This window comes from Heterodontus francisci, chromosome 6 (genome assembly GCF_036365525.1).
Source record: "Heterodontus francisci isolate sHetFra1 chromosome 6, sHetFra1.hap1, whole genome shotgun sequence".
Lineage (NCBI taxonomy): Eukaryota > Metazoa > Chordata > Chondrichthyes > Heterodontiformes > Heterodontidae > Heterodontus > Heterodontus francisci.
The window spans coordinates 25085105-25100901 of NC_090376.1; the positions used below are offsets into that span (position 1 = coordinate 25085105).

At 43.6% G+C, this 15797-nt stretch overlaps 1 protein-coding gene across 22 annotated transcripts in view; it reads right to left on the bottom strand.

Annotated features, from left to right (window-relative positions):
• LOC137371190 (inositol polyphosphate-4-phosphatase type I A) overlaps window positions 1-15797 on the bottom strand; it is a 261418-nt gene that overhangs the window by 16134 nt on the left and 229487 nt on the right. For all 22 annotated transcript variants that reach the window (XM_068033314.1, XM_068033320.1, XM_068033319.1 and 19 more), the window contains one exon: window positions 9634-9746. In XM_068033314.1, coding sequence (XP_067889415.1) covers window positions 9634-9746 — 113 coding nt within the window. The remainder of the gene's footprint in view (window positions 1-9633; window positions 9747-15797) is intronic.

Sequence of the window (15797 nt, forward strand, 5' to 3'; positions counted from 1 at the left end):
CTTGGCTGATATACGTTGTCCAGGCCTCGCTGCCGTAGAGCAAGATACTGAGGACACAGGCTTGATACACTCGGACTTTTGTGTTGCGTGTCAGTGCGCCATTTTCCCACACTCTCTTGGCCAGTCTCGACATAGCAGTGGAAGCCTTTCCCATGCACTTGTTGATTTCTGCATTGAGAGACAGGTTACTGGTGATAGTTGAGCCTAGGTAGGTGAACTCTTGAACCGCTTCCAGAGCGTGGTCGCCGATATTGATGGATGGAGCATTTCTGACGTCCTGTGTCCCACGATGTTCGTTTTCGAAGCTGATGGTTAGGCCAAATCCGTTGCAGGCAGCCGCAATCCTGTCGATGAGTCTCTGCAGACACTCTTCAGTGTGAGATGTTAATGCAGCGTCAGCAAAGAGGAGTTCCCTGATGAGGACTTTCCGTACTTTGGTGTTCGCTCTTAGACAGGCAAGGTTGAACAACCTGCCCCCTGATCTTGTGTGGAGGAAAATTCCTTCTTCTGAAGACTTGAATGCATGTGAGAGCAGCAGGGAGAAGATCCCAAACAGTGTAGGTGCGAGAACACAGCCCTGTTTCACGCCACTCAGGATAGGAAAGGGGTCTGATGAGGCGCCGCTATGCTGAATTGTGACTTTCATATTGTCATGGAATGAGGTGATGATACTTAGTAGCTTTGGTTGACATCCAAAAGCAACGTAGAGGGGCATCTGTTCGCGGTATTTCACCTGTAGCTGGCGAAGGGAGAACAGCATGTCAATGGTGGATCTCTCTACTCGAAAGCCACACTGTGCCTCAGGGTAGACACACTCAGCCAGCTTCTGGAGCCTGTTTAAAGCGACTTGAGCGAAGACTTTCCCCACTATGCTGAGCAGGGAGATTCCACAGTAGTTGTTGCAGTCACCGCGGTCACCCTTGTTCTTATAGAGGGTGATGATATTGGCATCGCGCATGTCCTGTGGTACTGCTCCCTCGTCCCAGCACAGGCAAAGCAGTTCGTAGAGTGCTGAAAGTATAGCAGGCTTGGCACTCTTGATTATTTCAGGGGTAATGCCATCCTTCCCAGGGGCTTTTCTGCTGGCTAGAGAATCAATGGCATCACTGAGTTCTGATTTTGTTGGCTGTACGTCCAGCTCAGCCATGACTGGCAGAGACTGGGCTGCATTGAGGGTGGTCTCAGTGACATTTTCCCTGGAGTACAGTTCTAGGTAGTGCTCCACCCAGCGGTCCATTTGCTTGCGTTGGTCAGTGATTGGGTCCCCTGATTTAGATTTGAGGGGGGCGATCTTCTTGATGGTTGGCCCAAAAGCTCTCGTAATGCCATCATACATTCCTCTGATGTTTCCGGTGTCGAACGCAGCTGAATATGGCTGCATAGGTGTTGCCAGTAGTCATTTGCGCAGCGCCTGGCTGTTCTTTGTGTAGCGCTTCTGGCTCCTTTAAGTGCTATGGATGTTAACTCGCTGGGGGCTTTCTTGTAGTTCAACAGTGCAATGCGCTTAGCGGCTATGACAGGTTCCAGCTCTTCAAAGTGAGAATGAAACCAGTCTGCATTCTGCTTCACATGTTTGCCATAGGTGGTCATTGCTGAGTCATAGATGCTGTCTCTGATGTGGGCCCGCTTGGTCTCTGCACCCCCTGTAGGAGTGTTTTGAAGGGCTTTTTCAAGTGAATTTAGAAACTCATGTAACAGCTGTGGATAAGAAATTCTGCTAGTGTTGATGCACGGTCAGCCCTTCTGCTTGGAGTGATGCAGCTTCTTTGGTTTGAGTCTAACCTTGCTGCACACCAGGGAGTGGTCAGTGTCGCAGTCCGCACTGTGGAAGCTGCGCGTGATTTGAACGCTGTTTAAAGAGACTCGCCTTGTGACGATGAAGTCCAGCTGGTGCCAACGACGTGATCTTGGGTGCCTCCAAGAAACCTGGTGACAGGGTTTAGTATGAAAGAACGAGTTGGTGATGCAGAGGTTATGATAGGTACACAACTCAAGCAGTCTCTGTCCATTCTCATTCATCCTTCCATTCTCATTCATCCTTCCTTGGAGGAAAGTATAGGTGGTCTGATTAGCAAGTTTGCAGTCGACACTAAGATTGGTGGAGTAGCAGATAGTGAAGGGGACTGTCAGAGAATACAGCAGAATATAGATAGATTGGAGAGTTGGGCAGAGAAATGGCAGATGGCGTTCAATCAGGGAAAATGCGAAGTGATGCATTTTGGAAGATCCAATTCAAGAGTGAACTATACAGTAAATGGAAAAGTCCTGGGGAAAATTGATGTACAGAGAGATTTGGGTGTTCAGGTCCATTGTTCCCTGAAGGTGGCAACGCAGGTCAATAGAGTGGTCAAGAAGGCATACGGCATGCTTTCCTTCATCGGACGGGGTATTGAGTACAAGAGTTGGCAGGTCATGTTACAGTTGTATAGGACTTTGGTTCGGCCACATTTGGAATACTGCGTGCAGTTCTGGTCGCCACATTACCAAAAGGATGTGGATGCTTTGGAGAGGGTGCAGAGGAGGTTCACCAGGATGTTGCCTGGTATGGAGGGCGCTAACTATGAAGAGAGGTTGAGTAGATTAGGATTATTTTCATTAGAAAGACGGAGGTTGAGGGGGGACCTGATTGAGGTGTACAAAATCATGAGAGGTATAGACAGGGTGGATAGCAAGAAGCTTTTTCCCTAGAGTGGTTGCGTGGAAAGTTCTTTACACAAAGGGTGGTGGGTGCCTGGAACGCGTTGCCAGCGGAGGTGGTAGACGCGGGCACGATAGCGTCTTTTAAGATGTATCTAGACAGATACATGAATGGGCAGGAAGTAAAGAGATACAGACCCTTAGAAAATAGGCGTTAAGTTTAGATAGAGGATCTGGATCGGCGCAGGCTTGGAGGGCCGAAGGGCTTGTTCCTGTGCTGTAATTTTCTTTGTTCAATGTCATAGCGCCCAAGGCAGGAGGGCCATGAGTCATGGTCGGCCCTAACACTGGCTTTAAAGTCCCCCAACAGAAACAGATGTTCGGGATTGGGGATGCTACTAATGATATTATGGAGCTCCTTGTCGAACTGGTCTTTAGCTTCAGGTGGGGAGCAGAGTGTTGGAACATAGATGCTGAGTAGGTGTACTGGAAGAGGTGGTGAGCAGTCGGATGGACAGTATGCATTCCGAGCCATTTGAAGGTGGCTCTATCATGCTGAGCACAAAGTTTCTGATGGCGAAGCCCACTCCGTGCTGTCTTCGTTCTTCAGGATCCCTACCCTGCCAGAAGAAGGTATAGTCTTGCTCTCTTAGAGATGCACTCGCAGGGAGGCATGTCTCCTGAAGTGCTGCAATGTCCACATTGAGTCTACTGAGCTCGTTGTTAATGATGGTGGTCTTCCGAGAATCGTTGATTTGTGTAAGGTCTTCAGACAGGCCAGGACACATAGTTCTGACGTTCCAGCTTGCAAAACGAAGGGCTTCTTTCCTTTTTTGTTGTGCTGTTTGGTGCAGTGTTACAGTCCACTTGTCGGGCAATGACCCCGAGCTCCAAGCACCCAGTGAAGCAGGTGGGATAGAACCTTACTGACTGGGGGCTGCCTGGTTTGAGGCGGGCAGTAGCTGTCCAGTGAGATGTGATGACCTCTCCCACCGACAAAGGCAACCCATGGCGCCGGGGGTGCAGGGGGGAGGGGTGGAGGGAAGGGGGTGCGAGGGGAGGTGGAGGGAAGGGGGTGCGAGGGGAGGTGGAGGGAAGGGGGGTAGGGGAAGGGGTGCAGGGGATGGGGGTGCAAGGGGGAGCTGGGAAGGGGGAGTGGGGAGGGGGCGGGGGGGAAGGGGGCAGGTAATAAAAAATTTCATCACCTCCCACCATCACCGCCGAGAAAGCTCACCGCGTCCTCCGGGAGGTGGGCGACAGCTTCGAGCGCCAGTACCAGCAGGAATTCGCCGACATTGCGCTGCAGATGCGCTTCGAGCCGGACACCGCCCGCAGGCGCTTTGAAGCTGTGGCCGAGGAGCTGTTCCGTGATGGAGTCAACCCCGAGATGTTCGGACCATCTTCCACCAAGCTGAAGATCCCAGAGTCCCGGAGGAGAAGGGAGAGGGGCATTGCTTCGTTCGGTATTCTGTGCATACTTGGTGCGATTGTTGTGGCCACCAGATTACCCTGTGCAATGAAGCTTTCAGGTGTAAAAAGAACATTGCGATCGGAAAAGCCTGGACGAGGTACCAGTAAGTGCACAGCAAAGCAATGCAATAATGAACAGATAATTGTATACTGTGATGTTGATGAGGGATAAATTTTGGCCAGGACACTGGGGATAACTCCCATACTCTTCTTCGAAATAGTGCCCTGGGATCTTTGCATCCACCCGAGCAAGCAGATGGGACCTTGGTTTAAAGTCTCATCTGAAAGATGGTAACTCCAATAATGCAGCCCTCCCTCAATATTGCACTGGAACATCAGCCTTGATTTTTGTGCTGAAGCCCTGGTGTGGAACTTGAACCCAGACCTTGTGACTCAGGAGACAAGAGTGCTACCAATGAGCCACAGCTTATACTAGTTAAATTAGCAAACCATCTTCATAAGAAGAAAAACTCAGTAATAAACACATCAGTACACATGCCTCCCCACTTTACAAATTTTAGCCTTTTTCAAAGTTTACTGTTAAAGCGAAAGAATCTCTTCCTTTCTGGTGTACATAAGAAATAGGAGCAGGCCATGTGGCCACTCAAGCCTGCACCGTCACTCAATAAGATTATGGCTGATCTGATTATGGCCTTAACTTCACTTTCTGCCTGCCCTGGACTCCCTTGTAGATCAAAAATTTGTCTAAGTCAGCTTTGAATATATTCAATGACCCAGCCTCCACTGCTCTCTGGGGTAGAGAATTTCAAAGATTAATGGTCCTCAGAAAAAAATCCTCCTCATGTCTGTCTTAAATGGGAGACCCTTTATTTTGAAACTGTGCCCCACAAGAGGAAACATCCTCTCAGCATCTACCCTGTCAAGTCCCCTCTGAATCTTATATGTTTTAATAAGGTCACCTCTCACTCTTCTAAACTCCAATTAGTATAGGCCCAACCTGCTCAATCTTTCCTCTTCAGACAACCCCTTCATCTCAGGAATTAACCTAGTGAACCTTCTCTGAACTGCCTCCAATGCAATTATATCCCTTCTTAAATAAGACAACCAAAACTGTATGCAATACTCTAGGTGTGGTCTCACCAATGCCCTAGAGTTGTAGCAAGACTTCCCTACTTTTATACTCTCTCCCTCTTGCAATAAAGGCCAACATCCATTTGCCTTCCTAATTACTTGCTATACTTGCATGCTAACATTTTCTGATTCATGTATGAAGACACCCAGATGCCTCTGTACCACAGCATTCTGCAGTCACTCTCCTGCTCTGTAGAGAACATTCTGCTTTTCTATTCTTCCTGCCAATGTGGACAACCTCACATTTCCCCACATTATACTCCATCTGCAAAAATTTTTACCCACTCACTTAACCTATCTACATATCTTTGCAGACACCATGTCCTCCTCACAACTTGCTTTCCTGCCTATCTTTCTATCATTCGGAAATTTGGCTATAATACTCGGTCCCTTCATCCAAGTCATTAATATGGATCGTAAATAGTTGAGGCTCCAGCACAGATCCCTGTGACACCCCACTAGTTAACAGTTTGCCAACCAGAAAATGACCCATTTATCCAGACTGTTTCCTGTTAGTTAGCCAATCCTTTATCCATGCTAATATATTACCACCAGGAGCTCTTATTTTGTGCCGTATTAAGCACCTTATCAAATGCTTTTTGGAAATACAAGTACACTACATCTACTGGTTTTCCTTTATTCACCCTGCTTGCTAATCCTCAAGGAACTGATAAATTTGTGAAACAAGATTTTCTAAAATGTCTTGCTACTACTCCCCTAATAATGGATTCCAGCATTTTCCCAATGACAGACGTTAGGCTAACTGGCCTATAGTTTTCTTCCTTCTGTCTGCCTTTTTTTATTGAATAGAGATGTTACTTTTGCAGTTTTCCAATCTGCTGGGACCTTACCAGAATCTAGGAAATTGTGGAAGATTACAACCAATGCATCCACTTCTTTTCAGACCCTAGGATGCAGGCCATCAGGTCCAGAGGATTTGGCAGCCTTTAGTCCTATTAGTTTCCTAGTACTCTTTCTCTGGTGATAGTGATTGTTTTAAGTTCCTCCCTCCCTTTTGCCCCTCGATTTACTACTATTCGGGATTTTTTTTTGTCTTCATCACTGAAGACATACAAAATACTTGTTAAAAGTCTGTGCTACTTCGTTTCCCATTACTAATTTCCAGTCTCATCCTCTAAGGGACCAACACTTACTTTAGCTACTCTCCTTTTTATATACTTGTAGAAGCTCTTATTGTCTGTTTTTATATTTTGTGCTAGTTTACTCTCAATATTCTAGTTTCTCCCTCTTTTTTTTTGTCTCCTTTGCTGGTTTCGAAAATTTCCCCAATCTTCTGGCCTACCACTAAGCTCAACAGCGCAGCATGCCTTTTCTTTCAATTTGAAACCATCCTCAACTTCCTTAGTTAGCCATGGATAATGCATCCTTCTTGTAGAACTTTTCTTTCTCAATGGTATATATCTTTGTTGAGAGTTATGAAATATCTCCTTAAATGTCTGCCACTGCTTATCTACCGTGTTACCTTTTAACCTATTTTCCCAGTCCACTGTAGCCAACTCTGTCTTCATACCTTTGTAATTGCCTTTAAGTTTAAGGCACTAGCTTCAGAAGCCTCAAACTGAATGTGAAATTCTATCATGTGCCTTCATTCTTGTGCTCTGATGTAACTGCACTTGGCTTTATAGAGGGAGTTACTTATACCTATCAATCCAGATCTAACTATTAACATACTATCACATTGTTTGCAAACAAAAGGTAATATCTGCTATTCAGTTTACTACTGGCAAGCTGCAATCAATTTCAAGTTGATTTTGATGGTTTTTTCTGTAGTAACACAAATGGAACACAGGAATGTACTGCCATTAGCACTCTCTCTGGACTCATGCTTTGTCTTCCACTACAACTAGTTAGCACTCCGTTTGCCTTCTGTTCATGACATCTCTGTCATTTAATCTCTCTCTTGCCTCTGTCCTATCACAGATCTTCCCTCTTGTTTTTCTTCCCCCTCCACCACCCCCCCACCCACCCCTCACCCCATTCACTTGCTCAAAGACTGTTACATTTCTAATATATTTCTAACTTTTGCCAGTTCTGATACAGGGTCACAGACCTGAAATGTTAACTCTGTTTCTCCCTACACAGATGCTGCCTGATCTGCTGTGTATTTCTGGCACTTCTGTTCTCATTTCAGAGTTCCAGTACCCACAGCATTTTGCTCTTATTATGGGAATGTACTGGACTACTTCTAAAGTCCAAAAAATGCCATCCATTGCTCTACTATACTTCATACCCTTCATTAACTTTTTCTGTTAAATATCTATCTACTGCCTTTTTGAATTTTCTGGCAACAGGAAAAATATATTTATTTTTAATTCATATAACAAGGTTTTCTAGTTATGGGCTTACCTAATATTGATTACCACAAAAAACAAAGTTGTCTAGATCTGGACTTCTTTAGTTGTATTAATGTAGAGGAAAGGGCCATATTATTCTCAGATACATATAACAAGCTACATTGACATGCATATTCTGGAAAATTGATTACACACAGAAGTCAAATAAATATTTACATCTGTCTTCACAAACGAGGACACAAATAACTTCCCAGAAATGTTAGGAACCAAGGGTCTAATGAGAAGGAGGAACTGAAGGAAATCCATATTAGCAAAAAAATAGTACTCGGGAAATTAATGAGATTAAAGGCTCACAAATCCCCAGGGCCTGATAATCTACATCCCAGAGTACTAAAGGAAGTGGCCCTGGAAATAGTGGATGCATTGGTGGTCATCTACCAAAATTCGACAGACTCTGGTGCAGTTCCTACAGATTGGAGGGTGGTAAAGTCAGCATGGGTTTACGAAAGGGAAATCATGCTTAACAAATCTACTGGATTTTTTTGAGGATGTAACTAGTAGAATAGATAAGGGAGAACCAGTGGATGTGGTGCATTTGGATTTTCAGAAGGCTTTTGATAAGGTCCCACATAAGCGGTTAGTGTGCAAAATTAAAGTACATGGGATTGGGGGTAATATACTGGTATGGATTGAGAATTGGTTGACAGACAGGAAACAGAGAGTAGGAATAAATGGGTCTTTTTCCAGGTGGCAGGCAGTGTACCGCAGGCATCAGTGCTTGGGCCCCAGCTATTCACAATATATATTGGGTGAGGAAACTAAATGTAACATTTTCAAGTTTGCAGACAACACAAAGCTGGGGGTGGGGGGGGGGGGACTGTGAGCTGTGAGGAGGTTGCCAAGAGGCTCCAATGTGATTTGGACAAGATGGGTGAGTGGGCAAATGCATGGCAGATCCAGTATAACGTGGATAAATGTGAGGTTATCCACTTTGGTTGTAAAAACAGAAAGGCAGATTGGTGAAAGGTTGGGAAAGGGGGAGGTGCAACGAGACCTGGGTGTCCTTGTACACCAGTCACTGAAAGCAAGCATTCAGGTGCAGCAAGCAGTTAGGAAGGCGAATGGTACGTTGGCCTACATTGCAAGAGGATTTGAGTTCAGGAGCAAGGATGTCTTACTGCAGTTATACAGGGCCTTGGTGAGACCACATCTGGAGTAGTGTGTGCAGTTATGGTCTCCTTATCTGAGGAAGGGTGTTCTTGCCATGGAGGGAGAGCAAAGATTTACTAGGCTGATTCCTGGGATGGCATGATTGACGTATGAGGAGAGATTGGGTCAACTAGGCCTATATTCACTAGAATTTACAAGAATGAGAGGGGATCTCATAGAAACCTATAAAATTCTAACAGGACTAGACAGGCTAGATGCAGGGAGGATGTTCCCGATGGCTGGGGAGTCCAGAACCAGGGGTCACAATCTCAGGATATGGGGCATGCCAAATTAGGACCGAGATGAGGAGAAATTTCTTCACTCAGAGGGTGGCGAACCTGTGGAATTCTCTACCGCAGAAGGTAGTGGAGGCCAAGTCATTAAATATATTCAAGAAGGAGATAGATATATTTCTTAATACCAAAGGGATCAAGGGATGTGGGGAGAAAGTGGGAACTGGGTACTGAATTAGACGATCAGCCATGATCTTTTTTGAATGGCGGAGCAGGCCTGAAGGGCCGAATGGCCTACTCCTGCTCCTATTTTCTATCTTGCCCAAAATAGAATTAATTGTAAAAATGACTTTAGAAAATCTCCAAATTCTTAAATCATTTCAGTGTTCACCCCAAACTAAACTGCAACAATGCAGTCATAACCAATGAGCTGTCTTGCTAATAATATGGACGTTGCCATATGAACATAGTATAATGAGGCAACTAATTGACCTCTACAACACAGTTGAACCATTAAAAACCATAACTGCCGGTAATCCAGTTGCAATGAACACTTTCATCTGAAACACTAACCGTTACTCGTACTTTCTTTGACCAACTGGTCAACTTTTCTGTTGTAACTACTTCATGGAAATGTATCATAGTATTTAAACTACTGCACATAAAGCTGTGTTTACCTCAGCAGCTTGCCAAAGGATATCAACATTCTTATTTTTTCTTGCATGGACATTTTGGCCAAGAAATCTCAACAGTTCAGGCAGACATGTCTGACTTCGGGATCGAGGTAAACCTGAAGAAAATCACATATTTTAAAGATATAAATAGAATAAAAGTAGGGAAGCATTGGCAATTGTAAACTGTGAAATTTGTCTTACATTGCAGGTAGCTATTGCAATATATTTACATCCACTGAACGAGTTATTAATTGAAAAGTTTGTGACCTAGGTATCGAGTGATACAAACAGTGCATATTTGAATTACATCACAGCCTTTTATTGTTATTTCTTCTTCTGCATGTAGTATACCTAACAAATAACCACTAGTTTCAGTCCTTCAATCATGAGAGGTATAGACAGGGTGGATAGCAAGAAGCTTTTTCCCAGAGGGGGGGATTCAATTACTAGGGGACACGAGTTCAAAGTGAAAGGGGAAAAGTTTAGGGGGGGATATGCGTGGAAAGTTCTTTACGCAGAGGGTGGTGGGTGCCTGGAACGCGTTGCCAGCGGAGGTGGTAGATGCGGGCACGATAGCGTCTTTTAAGATGTATCTAGACAGATACATGAATGGGCAGGAAGTAAAGAGATACAGACCCATAGAAAATAGGTGACATGTTTAGATAGAGGATCTGGATCGGCGCAGGCTTGGAGGGCCGAAGGGCCTATTCCTGTGCTGTAATTTTCTTTGTTCTTACAGAACATATAATAGCTACCATAAATAATGGCCACTAGGACAAAGCGCCACTCATGGAACAACTCAGTGGTATAATGTATTTTCAAAAGTATAAATCAATATTAGATTTAATTAGCAGGTTTTTGGTGATGCAGCAGGTTTGATAAATCCACAGGACGCATATTATTAAATGTACAAACGTAAAAAAAAGTCACAGGATAATTCTTTATTTTATGTAAATGAGATTTGCAATTTAAATCAATTGGACCTTTTCAAACCATTGCACTGCTTCTTTAAATTCACTTGTGTACAGCAAGCCAGACTGCTGTCATGGCGACTGACTCTATCCAAGTTTTTCTTGCTCCACCTCCCCCCACCCCTGGCCAAAGGTTCACACTGCCAAGACAATAATTAATTCCTTACTTTCATTCTTCTAAATCATTAAGAATGTATCAGATCAGCTATGGGACTCTTGTTACTGAGTCAGAAGATTGAGAGTTCAAGACCCACTCCAGGGACCTCAGCACATAATCGAGGCTTTCGGATGAGATGTTAAACTCTCAGGTGATGTAACAACACTATTTCGAAGGCAGCCAGGGGAGTTCTCCCCAGCATCCTGGTCAATAATTTATTGCGCAACCAACATCACTAAAGTAGGTTATCTATTCATCACATTGCTGTTTGTTGGAGCTTGCTGTGTGCAATTGGCTGCTGTGTTTCTTACATTACAACAATTGTTGTTTGAGCTATAGTCCCAAAGGACCATAGGCATCTCTCCCCATAAGGGAGAGACAGTTGGTGATGTATAGGTTGAGGGTCACCACTCCTCAAGTATGGGGCAAGGCAAGGAGGCAGGCCTCCATGAATTACCACAGCCAGTACGGGAACTGAATCTGCGCTATTGGCGTCTTTCTACATCACACTGTCTATCCAATTGAGCTAATCTATAGTGATACACTTCAAAGTGTATTGGCTGTAAAACACTTTGGGATGTCCTGAGGCTGTGAAAGGTGTTATGTAAAGAACAGTCTTTCTGAAGATTTACCAAATATTTTGCTCAGGTGCAGTACTGAATGTAAAAATACCATGCTTTATTTGGGTTTTTAAAAAAAAATTGAAGTTCATTGCCTGAAGTTTTGTTTCAGGCTGATGATTTACTTGCTTCTAACACCAAATGGTTGCCAAATGTCACATCTTTTCACAGCATGGTCACAAGGTAGAACAAAGCCTTGCCTCTCAAACGCCCAATTTTAACCCATTCACAGTACTCTTTCTCAGCTTTTGAAACAAAGTGCTCAAGGCAGTTAGCTCTAAAAGTAACTCCCAGCACTTCTGTCTTGTCAGCCTAAACATGGCTTAGTTGCAAACAAAGTTCTTATTTAATCCTTCATACGAGTACTGTACATATACAACAATCTCAATTTATAGTCTAGATGGCTTATATCCAATATCTCGTGTGGCGTGATCTTGGGATATAACGGTGTGTGCAGATGTATTATGTGACAGGCAAGCAACCATCATGTGGAGTGTATGAGAAGGATGCACTGAAGAACAAATCCTGGAAAAAATTCTTCCCTCAAATATCACTACAAAAAAGTTACATTGGTTAAACATCTCTTTTTATTGGTGCTTTGTTGCTGTATGCAATCGGCTTCCCAACTGTCTACATAATGGTGATTACATTTGATTCATTGGTTAGGAAACACTTTTGAGACATTGTCAACTATAAGACACTGTCTAACTGTAACTTGTTTTCTTTCTTACTAGATCTGGACTTGTGAATCATAGAATGCCTAAAGCACAGATGGAGGCCATTTGGCCCACCGAGTCTGTGCGGGCTCTCTGCAAGAGCAATTCAGATAGTCCAACTCCCCCGCCCTTTCCCCAGCAATTCTTCAAATTTTATCTCCAGGCGCTTATCCAATTCCCTTTTGAAAGCCACAATTGAATCTGCCTCCACCACACCCTCAGGCAGTGTACTCTAGATCCTAATGGCTCATTATGTGAAAAAATGTTGTTTTCTCATGTTACCTTTGGTTCTTTTGCCAAACACCTTAAATCTGTGTCCTCTGGTTAGCCCTCTGCCAAAGGCAACAGTTTTTCTCTACCGAATATGTCTAGACCCATGATTTTGAACACCTCTATCAACTCTCCTCTCAACCTTCACTTCTCCGAGAACAATTCCAGCTTCTCCAATCTGTCCTTGTGACTGAAGTCTCTCATCCTTGCAACCAATCTCATTTTTTCCTGCACCTTCTCTAATGCCGTCACATCCTTCCTAAAGTACAGTGTCCAGAAGTGGCCACAATACTCAAGTTGAGGCCAAATCAGTGTTTTACAAAGGCTTAACATAACTTCCTTGCTTTTGTACTCTGTGCCTCGATTTATAAAGCCCAGGATTCCACATGTTTTTAAACGACTTTCTTAACCTGTCCTTCCACCTTCAACAGCTTGTGCACATATACCCCAGGTCTCTTTGTTCCTGTACCCCCTTTAGAAATGCATCAGTTAACGTTTTTCTGCATTAAATTTTACCTGCCAATTCATTCCACCAGCCTGTCTAGGTCCTCGAAGTTGATCACTATCCTCTTGGGTCACCTGCAAATTTTGAAATTGTGCTCTGTACGGACCAAATGCTGGAAGGTGGGATTAGAATAGGTGGATTGTTTTTCGGCCAGCACAGACATGCTGGGCCAAGTGGCCTCTTTCTGTGCCTTAAACTTTCTATGAATCTACACCAAAGTCTAAGTCATTAATATATATCAAGAAAAGCAGTGGTCCCAACATCGACCCCTGGAGAACACTAGTCTCCCTTCCTCCAGTCTGAAAAACAATCACTTACCACTACTGTTTCCCATCACTGAGCCAACTTTGTATCAGTGTTGCCACTGTCCTATAATTCCATTTGCCTCAACTTTGCTGACAAGCCTTCCATGGAGCACTTTATTAAACATCTTTTGAAAGTCCACGTACACCACTGCAACCCTCTCTGCCCCCTCATCAGAAAAACTCAATCAAGTTAAATATGATTTTATGCCTTTAACAAATACATGCTGGCTTTCCTTAATTAATCTACATGGTCCAAGTGACATAATTTTTAAATTATAGTTTCTAAAAGCGTTCTCAACACTGAAGTTAAACTGACTGGCCTGTAGTTGCTGGGTTTATCCTTGCACCCTTTTTTGAAAAAAGGTGTAACATCTGCAATTCTCCAGTCCTTTGGCACCATCCCCATATCTAAGATAATTGCAGGATTATGGTCAGTGCCTCTGCAATTTCTGCCCTTACTTCTCTCAGCATTCTTGGATGTATCCTCCAATCCTGGTGACTTATCATCTTTAAGTACAGCCAGCACTTCTAATACCTCCCATCAATTTTTAGCTCATCCGGTGTTCCAGTTACCTCCTTCTTCGTTATGACTTTTTGGCAGCATCTTCTTGGTAAAGACAAATACAAAGTACTCATTTAGTACCTCAGCCATGCCCTGTACCTCCTTGCACAGATCCCCATTTTGGATCCTAATTAGACACACCCCTCCTCTAACTACCCTTTTACCATTTATATGCCTATAGAAGACTCATGGATTCCCCTTATTTTAGCTGCCAGTCTCTTCTCTCATTTCCTTTTCCACTGCCCCTCTGAACTTGCTAGAGTCAGCCTGGTTCTCACTGGTATTATCAATCTGACATCTGTAACACGCACCCTTTTTCTGCTTCATCTTACTCTATCTCATCATCCAGGGAGCTCTGGCTTTGGTTGGCCTATCTTTTCCCCTCATGGGAATGTTCCCTGACTGTATTCAAACCATCTCCTCATTAAAGGAGCCTGTTACAGTTTTGCCTGCTAATCTTTCATTCCAATTTATCTGGAACAGGTCTATTCTCAACCCATATAATTGACCCTCCCCCAATTAATTATCTTTATTTGAGATTGCTCCTTGTATTTTTCCATAGTAATCATAAGGTTTAGATTAGCTATGATCACTGCTCCTTAAATGCTTCCCTGCTGACACTTGATCCATTTGACCCACCTCATTGCCCAGAACCAGATCCAGCAATGCCTCCTTCCTTTGCAGGGTTGAAAACATACTGATCAAGAAAATTCTCCAGAACACACTTCAGAAACTCTTCTCCCTCTTTGTTCTTTATACCATTGCTATTCCAGTTAATATTACAATCATTAAGAAATAATAGAGGTGCCATTACACTCCTGGGTGTATTCCATAGGCCACCAACCAGTGGAAAGATTAAGGAGCAAATTTGCAGGGAAATGAGAGAGGTGAAGATACAAAGTTAATGAGAGCTACAAGGGAAAGGGAAGGATGAGTCAAATTGGGATACTAAATCGACATATCTTTGTGCCCTTAGATAAAAATATAACCATGGAAGAATAAAAATGCAATATAAATTTTGATAGCAAGGCAGTGTGTGGGGAAAGTTCTCTCTCTCTATTTTGGTAATGAAATAGGAACTGAGTAGCTTGGTCCCACATCCATATGTACTTAGCATAACTTAAGAAACAGGAGCTGGAATAAGTCTTTTGGCCCCAGCTCCACCATTCAACAAGATCATGACTGATCATCTACTTGAATTCCTCCTTCCCACACTTTTCCAATATCCCTTAAATTTCCTTGGTACCCAAAAATCTCTGGACCGCTATCTTGAATATACTCAGCTGAGCATCCACAGCTGTCTGGGGTAGAGAATTCCAAAGATTCACAACTCCTTGAGTGAAGAAATTTCTCCTCACCTCTGTCCTAAATGGCCAACCCTTTATTCTAAAATTATTACCTCGTGTTCTAGATTCCCCAGCCAGGTGAAACATTTTCTCAGCATTTACCCGGTCAAGCCCCTTAGGAATTTTACATGTTTTAATTATATCACCTCATTCTCCAAAACTCCAGGGAATACAGGCCTTGTCTAATCAATTTCTCCTCCCAGAACAATCCACTCATCCCAGGATCCAGTCTAGTGAACCTTAGTTGTACTCCCTCAAGGGCAACTATGTCCTTCCTTAGGTAAGGAGACCAAAACTGCACACAGTACTCCAGAAGTCACCTCACCAATGCACTGTATAACTGCAGTAAGACTTCTTTACTCTTATACTTCAATCCCTTTGTAAGAAATGCTACCACCTGCCTTTCTAATTACTTGCTGTACCTGCATGTTCACTTTTGTGTAATTCATGTACAAGGACATCCAGGTCCCTCAGAATGCAAACATTTCCCAGTATCTCACTGTTCAAAAAATATTCTGCTTTTTAAAAAATATATTTTCCTACCAAAGTGGATAGATAACTTTATACTTTGACACATTGTACTCCATCTGCCATGTTCTTTCCCATTCACCCAATGTATTTATATCCCTCTGCAGCCGCATTGGGAAGAATCTTATCCTCTAAAAATTTTGAGGTGTTGGAACCATTTCCAGGTCTCGATCCCGCATGGGTCAGA